The sequence below is a fragment of the Aquarana catesbeiana genome, linkage group LG08, assembly GCF_042186555.1.
Source record: "Aquarana catesbeiana isolate 2022-GZ linkage group LG08, ASM4218655v1, whole genome shotgun sequence".
NCBI classification, from domain to species: domain Eukaryota; kingdom Metazoa; phylum Chordata; class Amphibia; order Anura; family Ranidae; genus Aquarana; species Aquarana catesbeiana.
In genome coordinates this window covers 110441884-110463668 of record NC_133331.1, presented here as the reverse complement: position 1 = coordinate 110463668, position 21785 = coordinate 110441884, and the positions used below count along the sequence as shown (strand labels likewise).

Genomic DNA, 21785 nt, shown 5'->3' with positions numbered 1-21785 from the left:
TGTCTAACTGATATGCTAGCACATACATGAAGATTCTAACTTCTGTGATTACTGGAAGTCGACACATAGGACAGTGCTTCCTACATGAATGTGAATTAGAGCCTAGCAGCAAACAAAGAGCCAGTGGTGGGGTACGCATATATGAATTTACTTGGAGTTTGATGGCTATAAACAATAATGATTGCACTGAAGGAGCAAAAGCAACCATATGGCAAACTGAAAATATGTTGGGATTCTTTTCTTTAATGAGCATTTTAATTTTGTATATTAATTCATGTAATAACTGTAATATATGCTTTATTGGCCATGGTGAGCACAATGTCTTTGGCTGCTATAAATCTACTGCTAAGCATTATGTTCTAGCTATAATAGTTTAGCGCACTGAACAGTTACAGCAGGCGAAGCATTATTCAGTGTTCCCATATGATGTCTTTATTCCTCTTTGTACACAGGATCTTGGATTCAAGAGATTGGATAATTTACTAACACTGTAGTAGACAGAATCTGGAGCAGCTGTGCATAGCAACCAATAGGCTTCTTTCTTCAGCTTGTTCAATTAAAGGAGTTGTAAAGTCTCATGGATTTTCACCTTAATGCATTCTATGCATTAAGGTGCGAAACCTTCTGTGCTGCAGCTCCCCACCCCCCCCCCCCCCCCAGAGCCCCCTTTTTTTCCCTTAAACCTGATCGTTCCAGCGATGAGCAAGAGCCCAGCAGCTCCAGCTACTGTCTTGGGTCCTCATTGGATAGATTGATAGCAGAAGGAGCCATTGGCTCCAGCTGCTGTCAATCAAATTCAGTGACACAGGGGGTGGGGTCGAGTCCTGCTATCTGTGTCAATGGACGCAGCACGGGTGCCCCCAGGGAAAGCGGCTCTTCGTGGGGGCACCTATTGAAGAGGAGGGGCCAGGAAAAGGAGGATCAGGGCCGCTCTGTGCAAAATCCTACACAGAGCAAGTAAGTATAACGTGTTTTTTTTTTTTTTTTTTTTTAAACAAACCTTTACAATCACTTTAAGCTTTGAAATTAAAGCTAGAAGCTGACTGGTTACCAGGCACAGCTACTTCAGATTCTGTCTGCTCCAGTCATAGTAAATTCCTTCCACAAGACTAAAAACACTTTCGTGTTAAGTTTATCTACAATGTCTGTGTACATTTTATGTGCAAACTGGAGCTCTCTGTTTAAAATGTTTGACTGAATTTTGCAAGCATGGCTTTTACATGTAAATAAGATGCCCCACCCAACAAATCTTTCTGACCATTCGGGGGCAGCTAGTAAGGCAGGTGCAGAAATCCCACCTGCCCACATGACAAAATGCTAAGCTAAAGGTAGCAATAAAAATTCAACTTATTGCATTAGTTTGTGTAAAATGCTTTAGTGAATTTTGATGTTAAAGGGAAGCAATTAAGATAGACATATGGAAGCTGTCACTGCTGGCTTCAGGGATGCAATGCACATCTTTGCTTTACTACAACTACAGAACAAGTATTTGAAATCCAGTGTCCAAACACTTCACTGCTTGGCAAGTTGTCAACCTAGAATAAGCATTCAGCAAGTGAAGCCCAGCCAGGGATAGCAGCTTGCATATTTTAATCCTGACAAGTTCCCTTTAAGCATGTTCGATTGAGTGGTTAACAGGTCCTTCTGGGCCTTCTTTAGATTGGAATTGAAGACAAAACTGCCTTTATTTCTTACTTGTTCTGGCTCAGTGGGTACAGCAAGGAAAATACAAATATGGGGGCTGCCCTAGAAAAGTTCTACCTTCTTGTTGTGTAATTGTCCTGTGTCACTGATAGTAGAAACAGCCAGGAAAATAGTGCATTTTGGGGATATCCATGGCAGCCTCTGCATTTCTTTTTACAGGTTCTAATGCAATTATTACTAAAAAAATTATTGCCTTTTATTCTGTATTCAATAACCATTGAAAAATATTTGTTCAATTTTCTTCCTTCACAGTAACAGGTAATTAGGCTATTTTCTGCTTTCTTCACAGATTATTCAAAGGTGCATCTAACACAACTTATGGAGAAAGCTGAAGCAATTGCAGGGCGCATGCTGAAATTTTCAGTTTTTTACCGAAATCAACACAAAGAATACTTTGACTACACCCAGTAAGACATATATTTTTTCTTTTAATTATTTAACTACAATCTAAAACGAATTATACAGTGTGTGTGTATATGTGTGTGTATCTCACAAAAGTGAGTACACCCCTCACATTTTTGAAAATATTTTGATATATCTTTTCATGTGACAACACTGAAGAAATTACACTTTGCTACAATGTAAAGTAGTGAGTGTACAGCTTGTATAACAGTGTAAATTTGCTGTCCCCTCAAAATAACTCAACACATATCCATTAATGCCCAAACCGCTGGCAACAAAAGTGAGTACACCCCTAAGTGAAAATGTCAATTTAGCCCAATTAGCCATTTTCCCCTCCCCCGGTGTCATGTGACTTGTTCGTTTTACAAGGTCTCAGGTGTGAATGGGGAGCAGGTGTGTTAAAATTGGGTGTTATCGCTCTCACTCTCTCATACTGGTCACTGGAAGTTCGACATGGCACCTCGTGGCAAAGAACTCTCTGAGGATCTAAAAAAAGAATTGCTGCTCTACATGACAACAACCTAGGCTATAAGAAGATTGCCAAGACCCTAAAACTGAACTGCAGCACGGTGGCCAAGACCATACAGCAGTTTAACAGGACAGCTTTCACTCAGAACAGGCCTCCCATGGTCGACCAAAGAAGTTGAGTGCACGTGCTCATTGTGATATCCAGAGGTTGTCTTTGGCAAATAGACATATGAGTGCTCCTGGCATTGCTGCAGAGGTTGAAGGGGTGGGGGGTCAGCCTGTCAGTGCTCAGACCATGCGCCTCAAACAGCATTATCACTTTGGGGTGTACTCACTTTTGTTGCCAGCGGTTTAGACATTAATGGCTCTGTGTTGAGTTATTTTGACTGGACAGAAAATTTACACTGTTATACAAGCTGTACACTCACTACTTTACATTGTAGCAAAGTGTCATTTCTTCAGTGTTGTCACATGAAAAGATATAATAAAATATTTACAGAAATAAATATGAGGGGTGTAATCACTTTTGTGAGATACTGTATATAAAAATGTTCATGTGAAAAAGAACATCCTATGGAAAATTAATAAAGATGTAATGGCTGCACATTCAAATATGTTGAAATAGTAAGCAGTATCAACTTGAGCAAATGGCACATACATGACCCACAAAATTGACAAGGTGTATTAATATGCTAAATGAAGGAAAATGCAGATTTGTCACAATAAAAAAGTAAGTACACCTCTGTATTTACTGCCACTTTAAATCTATGAAATCAAAACAAGGTGTTCAGATTAGGTGCCGTTGACTAGAACCTTCTTATGGAGTCTTATTTAAACCTCCAATATCTAGGGTCTAATGTACTGGCTATTGACATGTGTCATCATGGCAAGATCAATGCCCTCAGACCTCAGTAACAGCAGGGCTATTTACATACTGTCAGCTTTCTGATTGCAGTGGTTTTGGGGGTTTTTCAGCTGTCCAAATCACTTCCAAGTGCGCCACCCTCACCATGTATTCCATGCTCCACTGTCCCACCATTGTGCCCAAGACAGCCAGGGCAGGTGGAGTAGGTACAAATGTAAACGTGAATGTCAGGTGCACCTTTGTTTAAAAAAAAAAAAATTACAATTGCGCTACACATATTCGGTATTGCTGTGCAAGCCGGAGTAAAAACAATAATTCTAGGGCCATTATTATGGTTAACAATAAATTGATGACCTGTAAAAGTTTTTATAGTGTCGCCAATGGATAATTTTGGGCACCAAAGTTTGTCGCTTTCACAGACATGTACAATTTTTTTGCTCGACATGTTTAGTATCTATTTGCTCAATGCAATGTGTCACGTATTTAACCACTTGACGTCCGCGCTATAGCCGGATAATGGCCACAGCGCGGACCTCAATTTCTGGGAGGCCATCCTCCCCTGTGCACGTGGGGCACACGCTGTGATCACCGAGTCACGGAGACTTGAGTGATCACAGATCCGATCCCGGCCCCTTACCATGTGATCAGCTGTCAGACAATGACAGCTGATCACATGATGTAATGAAAAGGCCGGTAATCGTTTTTTTTCTCCGCATGCTGACAGCGTGAGGAGAAAAAAATGCCAATCACCGGCTTATGTTAAAGGGACATCGGTCCCGAAGAGGAAGGAGGCACATCTGCCTCATCTGTGCCCACCTAAGTACCCCCTGCCAGTGCCACCTGCCAGTGCCCACCAGTGCCACCTATCAATGTCCATGAGTGCCACCTATCAATGCCCACCAGTGGTGCCAATCAGTGCCACCTAGCAGTGCTGCCTATCAGTATAAGTAATCAGTGCCCATTATTGCCACCCATCAGTGCCCATCACTGCCACCCATCAGTGCCCATCAGTGTTGCCTCATCAGCGTACATCAATGAAGAAGAAAAATTACCTATTTGCAAAATTTTATTGAAAAATATAATTTTTTTTTAAAAAATTCGTTTTTTTCAATTTTTTTAACAAAAAATAAAAACCGCAGAGGTGATCAAATACCACCAAAAGAAAGCTCTATTTGTGGGGAAAAAATGATAAAAATTTCATTTGAGTACAGTGTAGCATGACCGCGCAATTGTCATTCAAAATGCGACAGAGCTGAAAGCTGAAAATTGGCCTGGACAGGAGGGGGGTTTAAGTGCCCAGTAAGCAAGTGGTTAAAATAGGAAGTATAAGAAATCCTTAGTTGTCACCAGAACAAGTGTTCTTATTGGAAGATTTCCTATCTATTCCTGTACTGGTGACAATGCAGAATTCGTGATTTGTGTCTCTCTTTCAATCTCTGTGAGAATGGTAAGCGAATAGAAAATTGCAACCACCATCCTTTTATTCTCCAGGGTGTCTGCTTTCAGAAAATATATTGTTTTGGGGTTTAAACTAATCTTCACCCTACAAAATGTGTCTTTTAACATGTGTGGCAAAAAAAAAAAAGAAATATTCTGCAATGGCTGTGGCAGTGAGGGGTAAAAGGATTGCAAAAATATTTGAAATTAAATATTCCACTGTAAAGAAATAACCTACAATTGGTTCAGCAAAAGTTTTGATGTTCATTGCTAAAAGACTACCAATTTCCATTGTGGGATCTGCAGGTAACTCTTGCAACTGTTGTTGTCAACGTGCATGCATTTACAATAACATAATAAGATTGCATCTTCATGTGTGCCAGAAAAAAAGAGGAATCTGGTGGAATTGGCATGTAAAATGAAATTAGTACTTAAGAGTGTGAGCTCTACTGATGACGTTTCTAAACCATCTTGCAATGGTGGACTTGGAAGCAGGGTGTCCCTTGCAAATTCCTGAGGACAGGACAAATGGGAAATTAATCTATCTGACCAAAGCTGTATCTTTTAGTTGAAAAGGTGGTTTCTGCAGGGCAGAGAAAAAAAACAAAAGCTGAGATCCCAAAGAAGTACAGGGTGCTGTAGTGGGGCTTAATGTGAGATACACCTTAAAGAAAAGTTTAAAAGGGAGAACAAATCCAGAAATCTTTGAAACAGAATGAACAACCTTATTCAACCTTATTATTATTTACCCTTACTAACTATGTAACAAGACCAAAACCTGTCCTTTCAGAGTGATTAGGGTCAAGTTCTTGTCAAGATCTGATTGTAGTCTGGTGTTCACACCAGGCAAAGAAGAATTTCCAGTTACAATAGTAGATCTCCCTGAAAGTGGTTTTCTTGGTTTCAGCGCAGTTTAGGAATAACAGATTCAAAGACCCCCTCTATCTCTTAAGACCTGGGCTTCGACAGCCATGACGCTAAAGCCAGAGACTGGGAAGCAGGATGGAATAGAGGGCCCTGAGACAGCAGATCTGTCTTGTTGGGAAGGGGTTGACCACTGGAAGTCTGTGTACCAGGTTTTTCTGGGCCAGTTCAGTACAGTGAGAATCACTGTTTTCTTCTCTTGCTCAAACTTTTTGAGTAGATGAAGCAAAATTCACACAGGAAGACAGATGTATATTAATCTGAACTGAGACCAAGAAAATTATAAAGGCATCCGAGGCCAGCACTAGAGGATCCTTGTTCCTGGCTACAGTGGTAGTTTGTTGTTGAGTCTGGAGTCTCCCTATTTCTGACATAACAGATTGAGAAGATCTGGATGAAGGGCCCATTCCCCTTGATTGTGGCAGCTGAGGTAGTCTGCTTTCCATTTGTCTATTCCTGGGATGTGGACCGCAGGTATCGCTGAACAGTGAGTTTCTGTCCATGAGATCATTTGGTTTGCTTTCTTCAGGCTGCAAGACTCCTGGTGCATCCTTGGTGATTGATATAAACCACAGCCATTGCATTGCCTGACTGCATCCAGATTAGGTGTCCTTGCAAAAAAGGTGGGAAGGGGGTTAAGTGTTGCAGAACCAAACTACTCTGAGCTTTAGGATGTTGGTGAGGAGCTTAGCTTACATAGGTGACCATGAGGGACTGGAACACTGCTCCCCAGCCTGGAGAACTGGCATCCGTTATTATCACTTTCCAGTGATAGGGAAGGAAAGACTTCCTTAATGCTAAAGCTTGGCTGGAGATCCACCAAGTTAGGGAATTTCTTGCTTGGCTAGATAGGAGCATGATTGTTCCAGGTTAACGAGATGGTGTGTTGGACAGGCCTGGAATAAAATTGTGCAAATGGTACAACCTCAGAGGCTTACAACTCTCATGGAAGATGTCATGGTGGGATGTCTCTTTGACCAAAATTCTCAAGTGTGGCTTCTGAGAGATTTTTTTTTCTTTTCTGGAAGGAAAACCATTCATTGGAATGTGTCCTGGGCCAGACCCAAGTATTTCAGGCGAGGTTGAGGCTGAAGAGCAGATTTCTTTTAATTTAACACCAAACCATCAGAACTTGTGACTTGGATGCCCTGAGAAGGGCAAGAAGAGGTGCTTGGACATGTGTGAATACTCTGGGAGCGCACGATAGGCAAAAAGACATTGTGACAAACTTTAAGTAATTCACTGTAAACTGCACAAAGCACTGATGAGGTGGATAAATAGGAAATTGCAGGTAGGCATCTTGTCTCAGACAGGCAAAGAAATTTTGGAATTTGAAGGTGTTTGGGAAATTTAAGTCCAGAATAGGACAAATACCCCCCATGGGCTTTGGTACCATGAGCAGATTTGAATAAAATCCTTTGAACCTGTCTTGTGGGGGTACTGGCACAACTACTCCTGGAACAAGAGATGGTTAAGGACATTTTGCAATTTTAACTGTCCTTGAACAATATTTGGTTGATTTCGGAGAAGAGAGCAGTGAGGATTTAGAGTTTTGAACTTTATTTTGTACCCCCCTTCAAACAGGTCTGGACATCAAAGACCAAAGAGAGGCAAATTGTAACAGGTGTTCGCCCCACTCTTAGGAGTTAGGAGTGGGAAGATGCCTTTGTGGCCCAAGTCTTGCAGTGAAGGAAGGTCTGAACTTAGGTTTGTAAGTTGAAGCCTGGAGTGGGGATTTAGTTGCTCTACATTTTGCAGAGGTAGAGGCTGCTGTTGAGGAAGAGTTTAGGATCTTTTGCTAGGAAGTAAAGCCTTCCCTTCTGTGACATCTTTTATGAAATGGTCAAATCAGGTGTCATCCTTGAAAAGACATATGTGTGAGGCATGAAGCTCGCTTTTCAATAACGTGGCAATCTGGGAAAGAAACATCTTCCGCAGCTTCCTTTAATACTGGCTCAAGGGCCTATTCGTGCCTTTCTGTGTCTGCCTTGTTTAGGGATTTGACTTTGACAGAAAAAAGGCGTGTCATTTTTGAGTCTAGGGTTTCACCGATACCACTTTTTTAAGACCGAGTACAAGTACCGATACTTTTTTTCCAAGTACTCGCCGATACCAATTACCGATAAGTTTTTTTAAATGTCACGTGATAGTAGTTTTTTATTTCTTTTTTATTATTTTTTTAAATTGTATTTATTCTGTATTAATTTTTTTACAATGCTTTCTTTTTTTTGGGGTGGGGGGGGGAGTGGACGGTGTCTATTTTTTACAATTTAAGTTTTACATATTATTTTTTTTAATTGTTATTATTATTCTTTTCAGCCCTGCTTAGGTGAGATATCAGGGGTCTAATATCTCCCTTTGAGACAGGGAAAGGCGCTGAGGATAGAGATTCCCCAGTCCCTTTCTCTGCAGCCTCAGCTGCACTGAAGATGAATAGACAGGAGATAGCGGCTCCTGTTCATTCATGAACTGAAACATCGTAAACACAGGTTATGATGTTACAGTTATGAATAGACAGAGTCAGTAAATCTGTACATTCAGAAAAGGAAGGAGGCGGTAAATGACAAATTTATTGCCTCCTTCCTCCGCTCTTCATCCTGAAAGATCCGGGTCATGGGGGGAGACCGGAGGAGGACAGAGGGGGACCCGGAGCAGGACAAGGGGAGCACAGAGGGGGACCCAGAGAAGAAACTGGGGAGAACAGAGAAGGACAGCCGGGGGGTGATTGGTGTGGCGGTGGGGGCAGTTACAAGCACAGATCTCCCTGACAGCCACGGGAGGGAGAGGAGGAGAAGTGGCTGTCAGAAAAGCTATACAGGGAGATCAGTGCTTGTAACTCCCCCCACTGCCACACTGATCATCCCTGACGCTGCCCAAGTATCGGGTCAAGCATCGGAGCATTTGCAGGAGTACTCCTGCAAATGCTCGGTATCGGTACAATCCTATTTGAGTCCTAGGCAAAGATGACATAGATGCAGAAAATTCTACTTTTGTTATGTATACTGCTTGTTGCTTACCTGAAATAGAGCTAGAATAAGATGCAGAGACTGCCGTTGGCTTCTGCTCCGGTGCAAGAGATGCATTGTCACTGCTGCCATCAGCAGAGGTATTTCCCTGTGGAATACTCAGTTGGGCAACAAATATAGGGTAATTTAGGGTCCAGAAGGAGAATGCAGCAACCTGGGTGTAAACTGTCCCGTAGCAAATCCTCGGAATAAAAGGGGAGGAGGAAGGGCCTGGGTACCATTATAAGGGCTCTAGGCAGAAATGGCGGTAAAATGTGTGACTTGTGATGTGATGTAACACCTGGTCATCCACCAAAGACTAAACTCCTGAGTGGTTGAGTTTTTGAAAAATTTGAAACTTTTACATTGTATTAAATACAATTCAAGTACAGCCCCTTTTTTTTTTCAGTAATGGTCAGAAGCATACGGCTTTTCTTCTAGACGTGTGTGGTTTGTTTCATTCCGAATTGAAATTCTGACACAATTTTCCTCATTCAGATGTATCCGAATTACAATAGTAACAAATTTAAACAAATCTGAAATAATGAAACAAAATTCTCCAAATTCGAAAACAAATTTGAAATGTAAACATATTGCTAACTGTTGCTGATTTCCTTCAATGACTGTGTATTCAAATATCCACTTGCCGACCACAATACGTATATATACAGTGCCTTGAAAAAGTATTCACACCCCTTGAAGTTTTTCACATTTTATGTTACAACCAAAAATGTAAATATTTTATTGGGATTTTATGTGATAGAACAACACAAAGTGGCACATAAAACTCCATTCACACAGGGGCAACTTTTGATCCGACTTCAAGTCGCCCCTAGTTGCGCTACATGAAAAAAATCAATGTAAGTGAATGGATCCATCTTAATGCACACTACTGCAGTCGCTCCAACTTCAGAAAAGGTTCCTGTACTACTTCAATCCGACTTCTAGGCAACTTGTACCCATTGATTTCAATGGAAGTCACCTCCAAGTCGGATCCCCGTTCATAGTGAGGCAACTTTACAGGAAAAAGAAAATAATTTACCCACGATATGACCGCGATATGCCAGCGCCGAGCTGGCTCGCTCATCGGGAAAGGCAAAATGTGTTTTTTTCTTTCCCAATGAGCAACAAGCAATACTGACATGTGTTTGGTATGAATCATGAGGGAGAACTCCATGCCAAACTTTAAATAAAAAAACGGCATGGGTTCCACTCCAAGAGCATACCAGGCCATTAGGTATGGTATGGATTTTAAGGGGAACCCCCTATGCTGAAAAAAACAGCGTGGGGGTCCCCCCAAAATCCATACCAGGCCTTTATCCGAGCACGCAGCCCGGCCGGTCAGGAAAGGGGGTGGGGTCGAGCGAGCACCCCCCCTCCTGAACCGTACCAGGCCGCATGCCCTCAACATGGGGGGGTGGGTGCTTTGGGGAAGGGGGACGCCCTGTGGCTCCCCCCACCCCAAAGCACCTTGTCCCCATGTTGATGAGAAAAAGGGCCTCTTCCCGACAACCCTGGCCATTGGTTGTCGGGGTCTGTGGGCGGGGGGCTTTTTGGAATCCGGGAGCCCCCTTTAATAAGGGGACCCCCAGATCCCGGCCCCCCACCCTATGTAAATGAGTATGGGGTACATCGGGGCATGATTGGACTGTGACGTCATAAGGGGCGTTTCAAATCGAGGTTTTGTTTCTTTTTTGGACACCGCGCTGGTCCTGAGGAGCTGCGGGCAGGAGATTTTAGGAGAGGCCGCGGTTTTGGCCTAGTCCGTGGCGTCCGGCCTCGTGGACTAGACCGAAGCCGCAGCCTCACCTAAAAACTCCTGCCCGCAGCTCCTAAGGACCGGCGCGGTGAAAAAAAAAATCTAAAAAAATCGATTTGCTTAAATTTTGAATCGATTTGACCCCTCAACTCGATTCAAGATTTAAATCGATTTTTTCCCCAGCCCTACCCCATACTCATTCACATAGGGTAGAGAGCAGGGGACTGGAGGCCCTCTTATTAAAGGGAGCTCCCGGATTCCGATAAGCTCCCCGCTCGCAGACCCCGACAACCAACGGCCAGGGTTGTCGGGAAGAGGCCCTTGTTCTCATCAACATGGGGACAAGGTGCTTTGCTTCCCCAAAGCACCCACCCCCCCATGTTGAGGGCATGCGGCCTGGTACGGTTCAAGAGGGGGGGGGCGCTTGCTCATCCCCACCCCTTTCCTGACTGGCTGGGCTGCGTGCTCGGATAAGGGTCTGGTATGGATTTTGGGGGGGACCCCACGCCGTTTTTTCGGCGTAGGGGGTTCCCCTTAACATCCATACATGACCTAGGAGCCTGGTATGTTCAGTTCCCTGTCCTGGAGGTGACTTTGTTGTGTTGCAAGTCACAATTAAGTTGCCCAAAGTCGCGCTGTAATTCATACTCAAGTGGTGTCCAAGTTGCCTCCCAAAGTCACGCTGGAAGTCATGTTGCCCCTGTGTGAATGGGCTCTAATTATGACGTGGAAGGAAAATGATATATGGTTTTCCAAATTTTTTACAAATAAATATCTAAAAAGTGTGGTGTGCATTTGTATTCAACCCCCTTAACTCTGATACCCCTAACTAAAATCTAGTGGAACCAATTGCCTTCAGAAGTCACCTAATCAGTAAATAAATAGAGTCCAACTGTGTGTAATTTAATCTCAGTATAAATACAGCTGGTCTGTGAAGCCCTCAGAGGTTTGTTAGATAACCTTGGTGAACAAACAGCATCATAAAGGCCAAGAAACACACCAGACAGGTTAAGAATAAAGTTGTGGAGAAGTTTAAAGCAGGGTTAGGTTATAAATAAATATCCCAAGCTTTAAACCACTCATGGAGCACTGCTCAATCCATCACCCGAAAATGGAAAGAAAGTGGCACAACTGCAAACCTGCCAAAACCTGGCTGTTCACCTAAACTGACAGGCCAGACAAGGAGAGCATTAATCAGAGACGCAGCCAAGAGGCCCATGGTAACTATAGAGGAGCTGCAGAGATCCACAGCTCAGGTGGGAGAATCTGTCCACAGGAAAACTATTAGTTGTGCACTCCACAAATCTGGCCTTTATGGAAGAGTGGCAAGAAGAAAGCCATTGTTGAAAGAAAGCCATAAGAAGTCCCATTTGCAGTTTGCGAGAATCCATGTGGGGGACACAGCAAACATGTGGCAAACCTGTTAGAGTCTGCAAAAGACTTGAGACTGGGGCGGAGGTTCACCTTCCAGCAGGACAACAACCCTAAACATACAGCCAGAGCTACAATGGAATGGTTTAGATCAAAGCATATTCATGTTTTAGAATGGCCCAGTCAACGTCCAGACCTAAATCCAAGATTGAGAATTTGTGGCAAGACTTGAAAATTGCTGCTCAGATTCTCCATCGAATCTGAAAGAGCTTGAACTATTTTGTAAAGAAGAATGGTCAAAAATGTCACTCTCTAGATGTGCAAAGCTGGTACAGACATACCCAAAAAGACTTGCAGCTGTAATTGCATACAAAGTATTGACTCAGGGGGGCTGAATACAAATGCACGCCACACTTTTCAGATGTTTATTTGAGAAAAATTTTGAAAACCATTTATCATTTTCCTTCCAATCCACAATTATGTACCATTTTGTGTTGGTCTAGCACATAAAATCCCAATAAAATACATTTACATTTTTGGTTGCAACATGACAAAATGTGGAAAATGTCAATGGGGTATGAATACTTTTTCAAGGCACTGTATGTTGCGGCTAGCAAGTGGTTTACCGGGGTTATGGCTGTAGCATAACGCTGGTATTTTTTTTTTTTTTTTAGTCAGCAATTGTCTATCTCATATAAAATGTGTATATAGAGAGCTCTGAGTGGCAGACTGGGCAGATGATTGTCTTAACTGGAGATAAGATTCAGACGAGATACATTCAACCGGAGATAAAATTCAACGGCATGGGATCTTCATATACTTTAAGGCAGCACTCAGAAGAGCAAAGCCATCTGTAGTGACAGGATAAAACAAAAGAGAGGCACCTCGAAGTGCATAATGTTTAAAACTTTTAACATCCCAGCACCATTGGCATTCTCCTAGCAGCGGTTTCCCTCTCCTGGCCTCCTTGGGATTCACACTGCTACTGGATCTTCCTGGGAACTCCAGAGATACAACTGGGACAAAATCTGATGCTGGATCACCTCCTTACCACACACATGATGAGCCCGTTTTAACATTGATCTTGTAAGTGATTGTCTATCACATGAAAGTGGTCCGAGTGGCTAATTAGCCGTTGGATCGCTTTCAGAAGCATCGGGAGGGGTTGTTGTCCACCCCCTCCTGCCAGTGTTTCTCTGGCTTGCCATTTTTACCAGTGAGCCTGGGAAACGATCCGACGGTTCGCATGGCTGGCCATAGAGGTGAACAGAGACCAGATCATCTCTGATCACCTCTATGATCTTGGAGAACCGGAGCGAAGTTTTGACGTCACTTCCAGTCTAGGTTGAAAGTAAACCTTCTTTGTTTTAATTCAAAAGATCACTTTTTTTTGATCTTTTGCTTTTTAAAAATGGAGGAGAGATTTGGGATCTTATAGACCCTAGATCCCACCATAAAGAGAACCTGTCATCCCTTAATTCTATTACAAGTGATGTTTACACTGTGCTGTATACAGCTGAGGCTATATACAGCATGCCCAGTGGCCGCATATGTTGGTGAAGTTTGTTTGGGCTAGCTTGGTCCAAATGAACGATTTAAAGTGAACGTAAACCTCAACATCAGCTTTAACCACTTGCCGCAAATCACGTATCTGTACATCATTCCGCTTCAAGTGGTTGTACCGTTTTTTAGAGCTGACGGTTGGCTTTCTAGTGATAACAACAGATGCGGCTAAGCAGCCGCTAGATTGCTATCACAAGCAGCAGGAGGGAATCCCCCCCCCCCCCCCCCGTCCCACCCGGGCTCTCCCCTCCGACCAGGAGGCTTGAGCGACCAGCTGGCACGTCCATTGGCTGGCCGGAAAACCGAACAAAGCCAGAATCAGCTTTAATTGGGTTTCTGATCTAGTAACCCGGAAGCGATGTCACTTCCGGTTTACTGGAGCCTTTAAGGTGCCAGATTTTTAAAAATGTCAGTATTCAAAACAGCTAAACTTGGCGTTTTGAATGCTTTTCCGCGTGGGCACCATACACGTGCCTCCATCTTGGCCGATGAAGTGCACACATTTATAAATTCATTGAATAACAACAACAGTAACATCCATTTAACTTACATTGTTGATGAGAAACAAATCCCTTTCCTCGATTTACTGATCTCAATTGAGGAAGGAAGACTGTGCACACAAACCTTCCATAAGATGACATCGGCTAATACCCTTTTGAGGACAGATAGTCCTCATCCCCCTGGTTTAAGAACGGGATTCCAGTCGGCCAATTCTTAACAATAAAAGAAACTGTACCAGGAAAATTTACCTCAAAAGAGAAAATGCCGAACTCTATAAAAGCGTGAGCGGGGGTATTCCCATGGACAAATCCGGAGGGCCAGGGTCAAAGCAGTGTGTTGAAATAGAGAAAGTCTTCTCCCACCCAAGTTGAAGACCAAAAAACAACTAGACCCCGGCTCAGTAAGAGTAATTACCCCTTATGGAGCGCAGTGGGAGCTTGTAAAAAACAGACTAACCAGCATTCTGAAATTACAATCAGTTCACAGATGGATATATGCTTAGTTATTATTTTTTTACATTTCTGGATATGAAATATTGCCCCATTAATCCTTTGTAAGACATTGCTAACCAGCTGGGATATTTCTTTTTATTACCAAAACCACTCTGTTTGACCCTTTTTGGAACGGTACTACGTCAATCACATATCAGCAGGAACCACATTATGTCTACAGAAAAAATGTGAAGGCTATCTATCCAGGATTGCTTTGATCTACTAATCAATGGTACACTATTTAATTAAACTCAGCGTTAATATCAAGTTGTCAGTCAGCGAGTGTCATTTCTTGTGCACTTCCCACATTGACCAATAGAGTTTCTTCATGATTCAGGGATATCATTATTACCGCCATCCCCTGGGGGTCATTCACAATGAAACTTTAATATATACTTTTTCCTTGTTGGAATTAGGAATTCTTTCCTATGTTTTTTTCTCCACATGCCGTAAGAGCATTTATGCAATTTTGTCGCATGTCAGTTTCATTGTGAATGGTTGACTGGCGTCCGGACTTTCTGTGTTTTGGTTTGTTGATTGTCTTTTTGTGTATTGTCCTACATGTGTATTTTTTCCTGTTTTTGAATGTTCTTACAATATCATCCTTCTCGAGCAATCTTATCTTTTGAGGAGAACCTTGAGAAGCATGCTGTATGAAACTGTATCTTTATTCAAATTTACATTTTAAATTTATGTAGTCTGTGCCCGCATTGGGACCAATAAACTTTGTAATTTTATAGAACCAATTTAGACCCTGACTTTTTGTTGCCGAAGTTACAGCAACAATACCATACTTAGGTATGCAGGATAAAGGTGGCTAAAATTTAATTTTCACCGTCTATTTTTGGTTCAGCAGTACTGGTTTTCCCTTTCTCCCCTTGTTTTTTCTGATCTAGTAACCCGGAAGCGATGTCACTTCTGGTTTACTGGAGCCTTAAAGGTGCCAGATTTTAAAAAATGTCAGTATTCAAAACAGCCAAACTTGGCGTTTTGAATGCTTTTCAGTGCAAAGGAGGGATTTGCAGTCTTATAGACCCCGTATCCCTCCCAAAAAAAATACCTGGCACGTGTCTATTGCTGTATTTTTGCTGTATTTTTTTTTAAAGAAACAGTGGAAAAATTAAATAATTAAAAAAAAAAAATTGAAAGCATCCAATGCCTCCGTGCTCACGTGCAGAAGCGAATGCACATACGCAAGTCGCGGTCGCACATGTAAACAGTGTTCAAACCACACATGTGAGGTATTGCCGCGATCGTTTGAGCGAGAGCAATAATTCTAGCATGAGATCTCCTCTGTAGCTCTAAACTGGTAACGGTTATAAAGTTTTAAAACATCACCTATGGAGATTTTTAAGTACTGTAGTTTATCGCCATTCCACGAGTGTGCACAATTTTAGTTCATGAAAGTATATTTTTACCCCCAAAATTGTGTTTGAAAGACCGCTGCTCAAATACAGAGTGACACAAAATATTGCAACGACCACCATTTTATTCTTTAGGGTCTCTGCTAAAATAAGATATATAACGTTTGGGCATTCCAAGTAGGTTTCCTAACAAAGAATACTGATTTTAACTTGTAAGCAACAAGTTTCAGAAAAAGGCCTGGTTTTGAAGTGGTTAACCACTTCAGCCCTGGAAGGATTTGCCCCCTTCCTGACCAGAGCACTTTTTACAATTTGGCACTGCGCTGTTTTAACTGGTAATTGCGCGGTCATGCAATGCTGTACCAAAACAAAATTTGCGTCCTTTTTTCCCACAAATAGAGCTTTTGATTTGATCACCTCTGCATTTTTTTTGCGCTATAAACGGGGGAAAAAAAACGAAAATTTTGAAAAAAAATTATATTTTCTATTTTTTGTTATAAAAAAAAATACAATAAACTCAATTTTAGTCATACAATTAGGCTAAAATGCATTCAGCACAATGTCTTGGGTAAAAAAAATTCAATAAGCGTATTTTTATTGGTTTGCACAACAGTTATAATATCTACAAACTAGGGTACATTTTCTGGAATTTACGCAACTTTTAGTTTATGACTGCAAATCTCATTTATTGAGGTGCTATAATGGCAGGGCAGTACCCCCCCCCCCCCCCCCCACCACAAATGACCCCATTTTGGAAAGTAGACACCCCAAGGAATTTGCTGAGAGGCATGCTGCGCACATTGAATATTTTATTTTTTTTGTCACAAGCGATTGAAAAATGACAAAAAAGTGCCAAAAGTTGTCACTGAAATGATATATTGCTCAAACATGCCATGGGCATATGTGAAATTACAACCCAAAATACATTTTGCTGCTTCTCCTGAGTACAGCAATACCACATGTGTGGGACTTTTTGGGAGCTTAGCCGCGTACAGGACGTTCAGGCTTTCAGGCTTTTTAAGGGCGTAAAATGGTGATTTCACTCCTCACTACCTATCACAGTTTCGGAGGCCCTGAAATGTTGAGTCCATGGAATATTTTATATTTTTCAAAATATCTAAATGGTGAACAAATACATATAAAGAAGATAAATCGTGGTGCTATTACAGCATGATGCAATAAAAATGTAATGGAAAAAAATAAAAATGTCCACTGTAAATACTAGGTGCAAAAGAATATGATGAAACACTCAAACACCAAGTGACTAAAGTGATTGAATCCAACAAAATGTCCATAAAATAAGATGAAAAATGTCCATATAACCAATGGTTAATTGCAAGTGTCTTCTTAATTTCTTCCACCACACCAGAGTGTTCCGTGAACCCACTCCCTTAAGAAACGCACTTACCGACTCCAAATGCCTGCACTTGCGTGCAAGGCTAAAGCGCTTTTATATCACACAAATAGGGTATGATCTGCAACCCGATATCCATCAGTGTGTATAGGAAAACTCCACATGTAAAATAATAATAAAGTGCTCCAATAGTGTAAAATTGTATGATCAATTTATTAAAAACACTATCAATCTTCAAAATCACCACTCACATTTCACAAAATCTAAAAAAGCAAAACTCAGTGCAATATCACAACACAGCAACTCAGCGAATGAATCACACAGCATAGGAATGCGGTCAGGGCGGACCCGAGGTGTACAGGCGTCAGATATTATGTTCTCACCCCCTCCTCGGTAATTCACTGCCAGATCGAAACACCACTATCTCAAAGGTAACAGCGTCATGCGTCACAGCCACTTACCGAGGAGGGGGTGAGAACATAATATCTGACGCCTGTATACCTCTGGTCCGCCGTGACCGCATTCCTATGCTGTGCGATTCATTCGCTGAGTTGCTGTGTTGTGATATTGCACTGAGTTTTGCTTTTTTAGATTTTGTGAAATGTGAGTGGTGATTTTGAAGATTGATAGTGTTTTTAATAAATTGATCATACAATTTTACACTATTGGAGCACTTTATTATTATTTTACATGTGGAGTTTTCCTACACACACGTGGGGGATATTGGGTTGCAGATCATACCCTATTTGTGTGGTATAAAAGCACTTTAGCCTTGCACTCAAGTGCAGGCATTTGGAGTCGGTAAGTGCGTTTCTTAAGGGAGTGGGTTCACTGAACACTCTGGTGTGGTGGAAGAAATTAAAAAGACACTTGCAATTAACCATTGGTTATATGGACATCTTACTTTATGGACATTTTGGTGGATTCAATCACTTTAAATAGTCACTTGGTGTTTGAGCGTTTCATCATATTCTTTTGCACCTAGTATTTACAGTGGACATTTTTATTTTTTTCCATTACACAATTTTTATTGCATCATGCTGTAATAGCGCCACGATTTATCTTCTTTATATGTATTTGTTCACCATTTAGATATTTTGAAGGATTATTCATTATTTAGCACTTTTTAGTTTATAGTGGCAGCTTTATTTATTCGTTGAATTGTACACTTATTAGGTTCATTTGTGGCGCGGTGGTGGTAATTAGAGTAAGGGGCGGTTGTATTCTTTATTACTTATAAATATTTTAGAATTTGCCACATGTTGTGGGAACATGACAAAAAAAAAAATTTTATTTTTTTCACAAAGTTGTCACAAAATGATATATTGCTGCTGCTTCTTCTGAGTACAGTGATACCACATGTGTGGGACTTTTTGGGAGCCTATCTGTGTACAGGACCCCAAAAACCAAGCACCACCTTCAGGCTTTGAAGGGCATAAAATAGTGATTTCACTCCTCACTACCTATCAGTTTCGGAGGCCATGATATGCCAAGATAGCACAACCCCCCCCCCCCCCCCCCCACGACCCCATTTTGGAAAGTAAACACCCTAAGCTATTTTCTGAGAGGCATGTTGAGTTCATGGAATATTTTATATTTTGCCACAAGTTTCAGCAAATTGATAAAAAATGTTTTTTTTTCACAAAGTTGTCACTAAATGATATATTGCTTAAACATGCCATAGACATAAGTGAATAATAATAATTACACCCCAAAATATATTCTGCTGCTTCTCCTGAGTACAGGGATACCACAAGTGCTGGACTTTTTGGGAGCTTAGCCACGTAAAAATTGTGATTTCACGCCTCACTACCTATCACCATTTCGGAGGCCCTGAAATGTCAAGATAGCACAAAACCTGCCCAAATGACCCCATTTTGAAATGTAGACACCCCAAGCTATTTGCTGAGAGTCATGTTGAGTATTTTGCAGATCTCGCTGCAAAATTTTTGTCGCAAAGTTTTGGAAATTGAAAAAAGAAAAAAAAAAATTCCTTTTCTTTCTTCATTTTCAAAAATAAATGAGAGCTGCAAAATACTCACCATGCCTCTTAGCAAATACCTTGCGGTGTCTACTTTCCATAATGGAGTCATTTGGGGGGAGGTTGTGCTATTTTGACATTTCAGGGCCTCTGAAACTGTGATAGGTAGTGGGGAGTATCACCATTTTACGCCCTTAGAATTTCTGAAGGCAGTGATTGGTTTTCGGGGTCCTGTACCCGGCTAGGCTCCCAAAAAGTCCCACACATGGTATCCCCGTACTCAGGAGAAAAAGCAGAATGTATTTTGGGGTGCAATTCCACATATACCCATGTCATGTGTGAGCAATATATCATTTAGTGACAACTTTGTGTAAAAAAAAAAAAAAAATTGTAATTTTCCCAAAACTTGTGGCAAAATATAAAATATTCCATGGACTCAACATGCCTCTTAGCAAATAGCTTAGGGGGTAATTTGGGGGGGGGGGGTTGAACTGTCTTGGTATTTTATGCACAACATTAGAAGTTTATGCCAGACATCACCCACTCTTCTAACCACTAACCAAGACAAAGCCCTTTCTGGCACTTTTTGTTTACATGAAAAAATATATTTTTTTTGCTAGAAAATTACTTTGAACCCCCACAAACATTATATATTTTTTTAAAGCAAAGGTCCAACAGATTAAAATGGTGGGTGTTGCAATTTTTTTTTCATACAGTATTTACGCAGCAATTTTTCAAATGCAATTTTTACATAGTTACATAGTAGGTGAGGTTGAAAAAAGACACAAGTCCATCAAGTCCAACCTATGTGTGTGATTATGTGTCAGTATTACATTACATATCCCTGTATGTTGCGGTCATTCAGGTGATTATCTAATAGTTTCTTGAAGCTATCAATGCTCCCCGCCTGTGGAAGGGAATTCCACATCCTTGCCGCTCTTACAGTAAAGAACCCTCTACGTAGTTTAAGGTTAAACCTCTTTTCTTCTAATTGTAATGAGTGGCCACGAGTCTTATTAAACTCTCTTCTGCGAAAAAGTTTTATCCCTATTGTGGGGTCACCAGTACAGTATTTGTAAATTGAAATCATATCCCCTCTCAAGCGTCTCTTCTCCAGAGGGAATAAGTTCAGTGCTCGCAACCTTTCCTCATAACTAAGATCCTCCAGACCCTTTATTAGCTTTGTTGCCCTTCTTTGTACTCGCTCCATTTCCAGTACGTCCCTCCTGAGGACTGGTGCCCAGAACTGGACAGCATACTCCAGGTGCGGCCGGACCAGAGTCTTGTAGAGCGGGAGAATTATCGTTTTATCTCTGGAGTTGATCCCCCTTTTAAAGCATGCCAATATTCTGTTTGCTTTATTAGCAGCAGCTTGGCATTGCATGCCATTGCTGAGCCTATCATCTACTAGGACCCCCAGGTCCTTTTCCATCCTAGATTCCCCCAGAGGTTCTCCCCCCAGTGTATAGATTGCATTCATATTTTTGCCACCCAAATGCATTATTTTACATTTTTCTACATTGAACCTCATTTGCCATGTAGTCGCCCACCCCATTAATTTGTTCAGGTCTTTTTGCAAGATTTCCACATCCTGCGGAGAAGTTATTGCCCTGCTTAGCTTAGTATCGTCTGCAAATACAGAGATTGAACTGTTTATCCCATCCTCCAGGTCGTTTATGAACAAATTAAATAGGATTGGTCCCAGCACAGAACCCTGGGGAACTCCACTACCCACCCCTGACCATTCTGAGTACTCCCCATTTATCACCACCCTCTGAACACGCCCTTGTAGCCAGTTTTCAATCCATGTACTCACCCTATGGTCCATGCCAACGCACCTTATTTTGTACAGTAAACGTTTATGGGGAACTGTGTCAAATGCTTTTGCAAAATCCAGATACACCACGTCTACGGGCCTTCCTTTATCTAGATGGCAACTCACCTCCTCATAGAAGGTTAATAGATTGGTTTGGCAAGAACGATTCTTCATGAAGCCATGCTGATTACTGCTAATGATATCATTCTTATTACTAAAATCTTGTATTTGTTTTTGTTTAAGAAAAAAAAACACCTTTTTGAATTTTTATGCACTAAAACACACTATAGTGCCCGAATGTTTGGTAAAATATAAAAGATGATCTTATGCCGAGTACATAGATACCAAACATGACATGCTTTAAAATTGCGCACAACCATGCAGCGGCGACAAACCACATACATTTTTAAAATCCTATAAAAGCCTTTACAGGTTACCACTTTAGATTTACAGAGGAGGTCTTCAGCCCTCTACTGCCCTCGATCTGACGTTTGTGGTGATACCTCATATGCATGGTACAATTGCTGTTTACATATGACACGAGACCGATGGGTGCTTTTTTAAACTGTATTATTTATTTTGCCTTTTTATTTTATTTTTACACTTTTCCTTTCTTTTTTTCTTTTTTTTTAATCATTTTTATTGTCATCACAGGGAATGTAATTATCCCCTATGATAGCAATAGGTAGTGACAGGTACTCTTTTTAAAAAAAAACTGGTGTCTATTAGACTCTAGATCTCTCCTCTGCCCTCAAAGCATCTGACCACACCAAGATCGGT

At 41.4% G+C, this 21785-nt stretch overlaps 1 protein-coding gene across 3 annotated transcripts in view; it reads left to right on the top strand.

Annotated features, from left to right (window-relative positions):
* The window catches only part of PHYHIPL (phytanoyl-CoA 2-hydroxylase interacting protein like), a 224061-nt gene that overhangs the window by 182775 nt on the left and 19501 nt on the right, over positions 1–21785 (top strand). For all 3 annotated transcript variants that reach the window (XM_073596311.1, XM_073596313.1, XM_073596312.1), the window contains exon 4: positions 1994–2111. In XM_073596311.1, coding sequence (XP_073452412.1) covers positions 1994–2111 — 118 coding nt within the window. The remainder of the gene's footprint in view (positions 1–1993; positions 2112–21785) is intronic.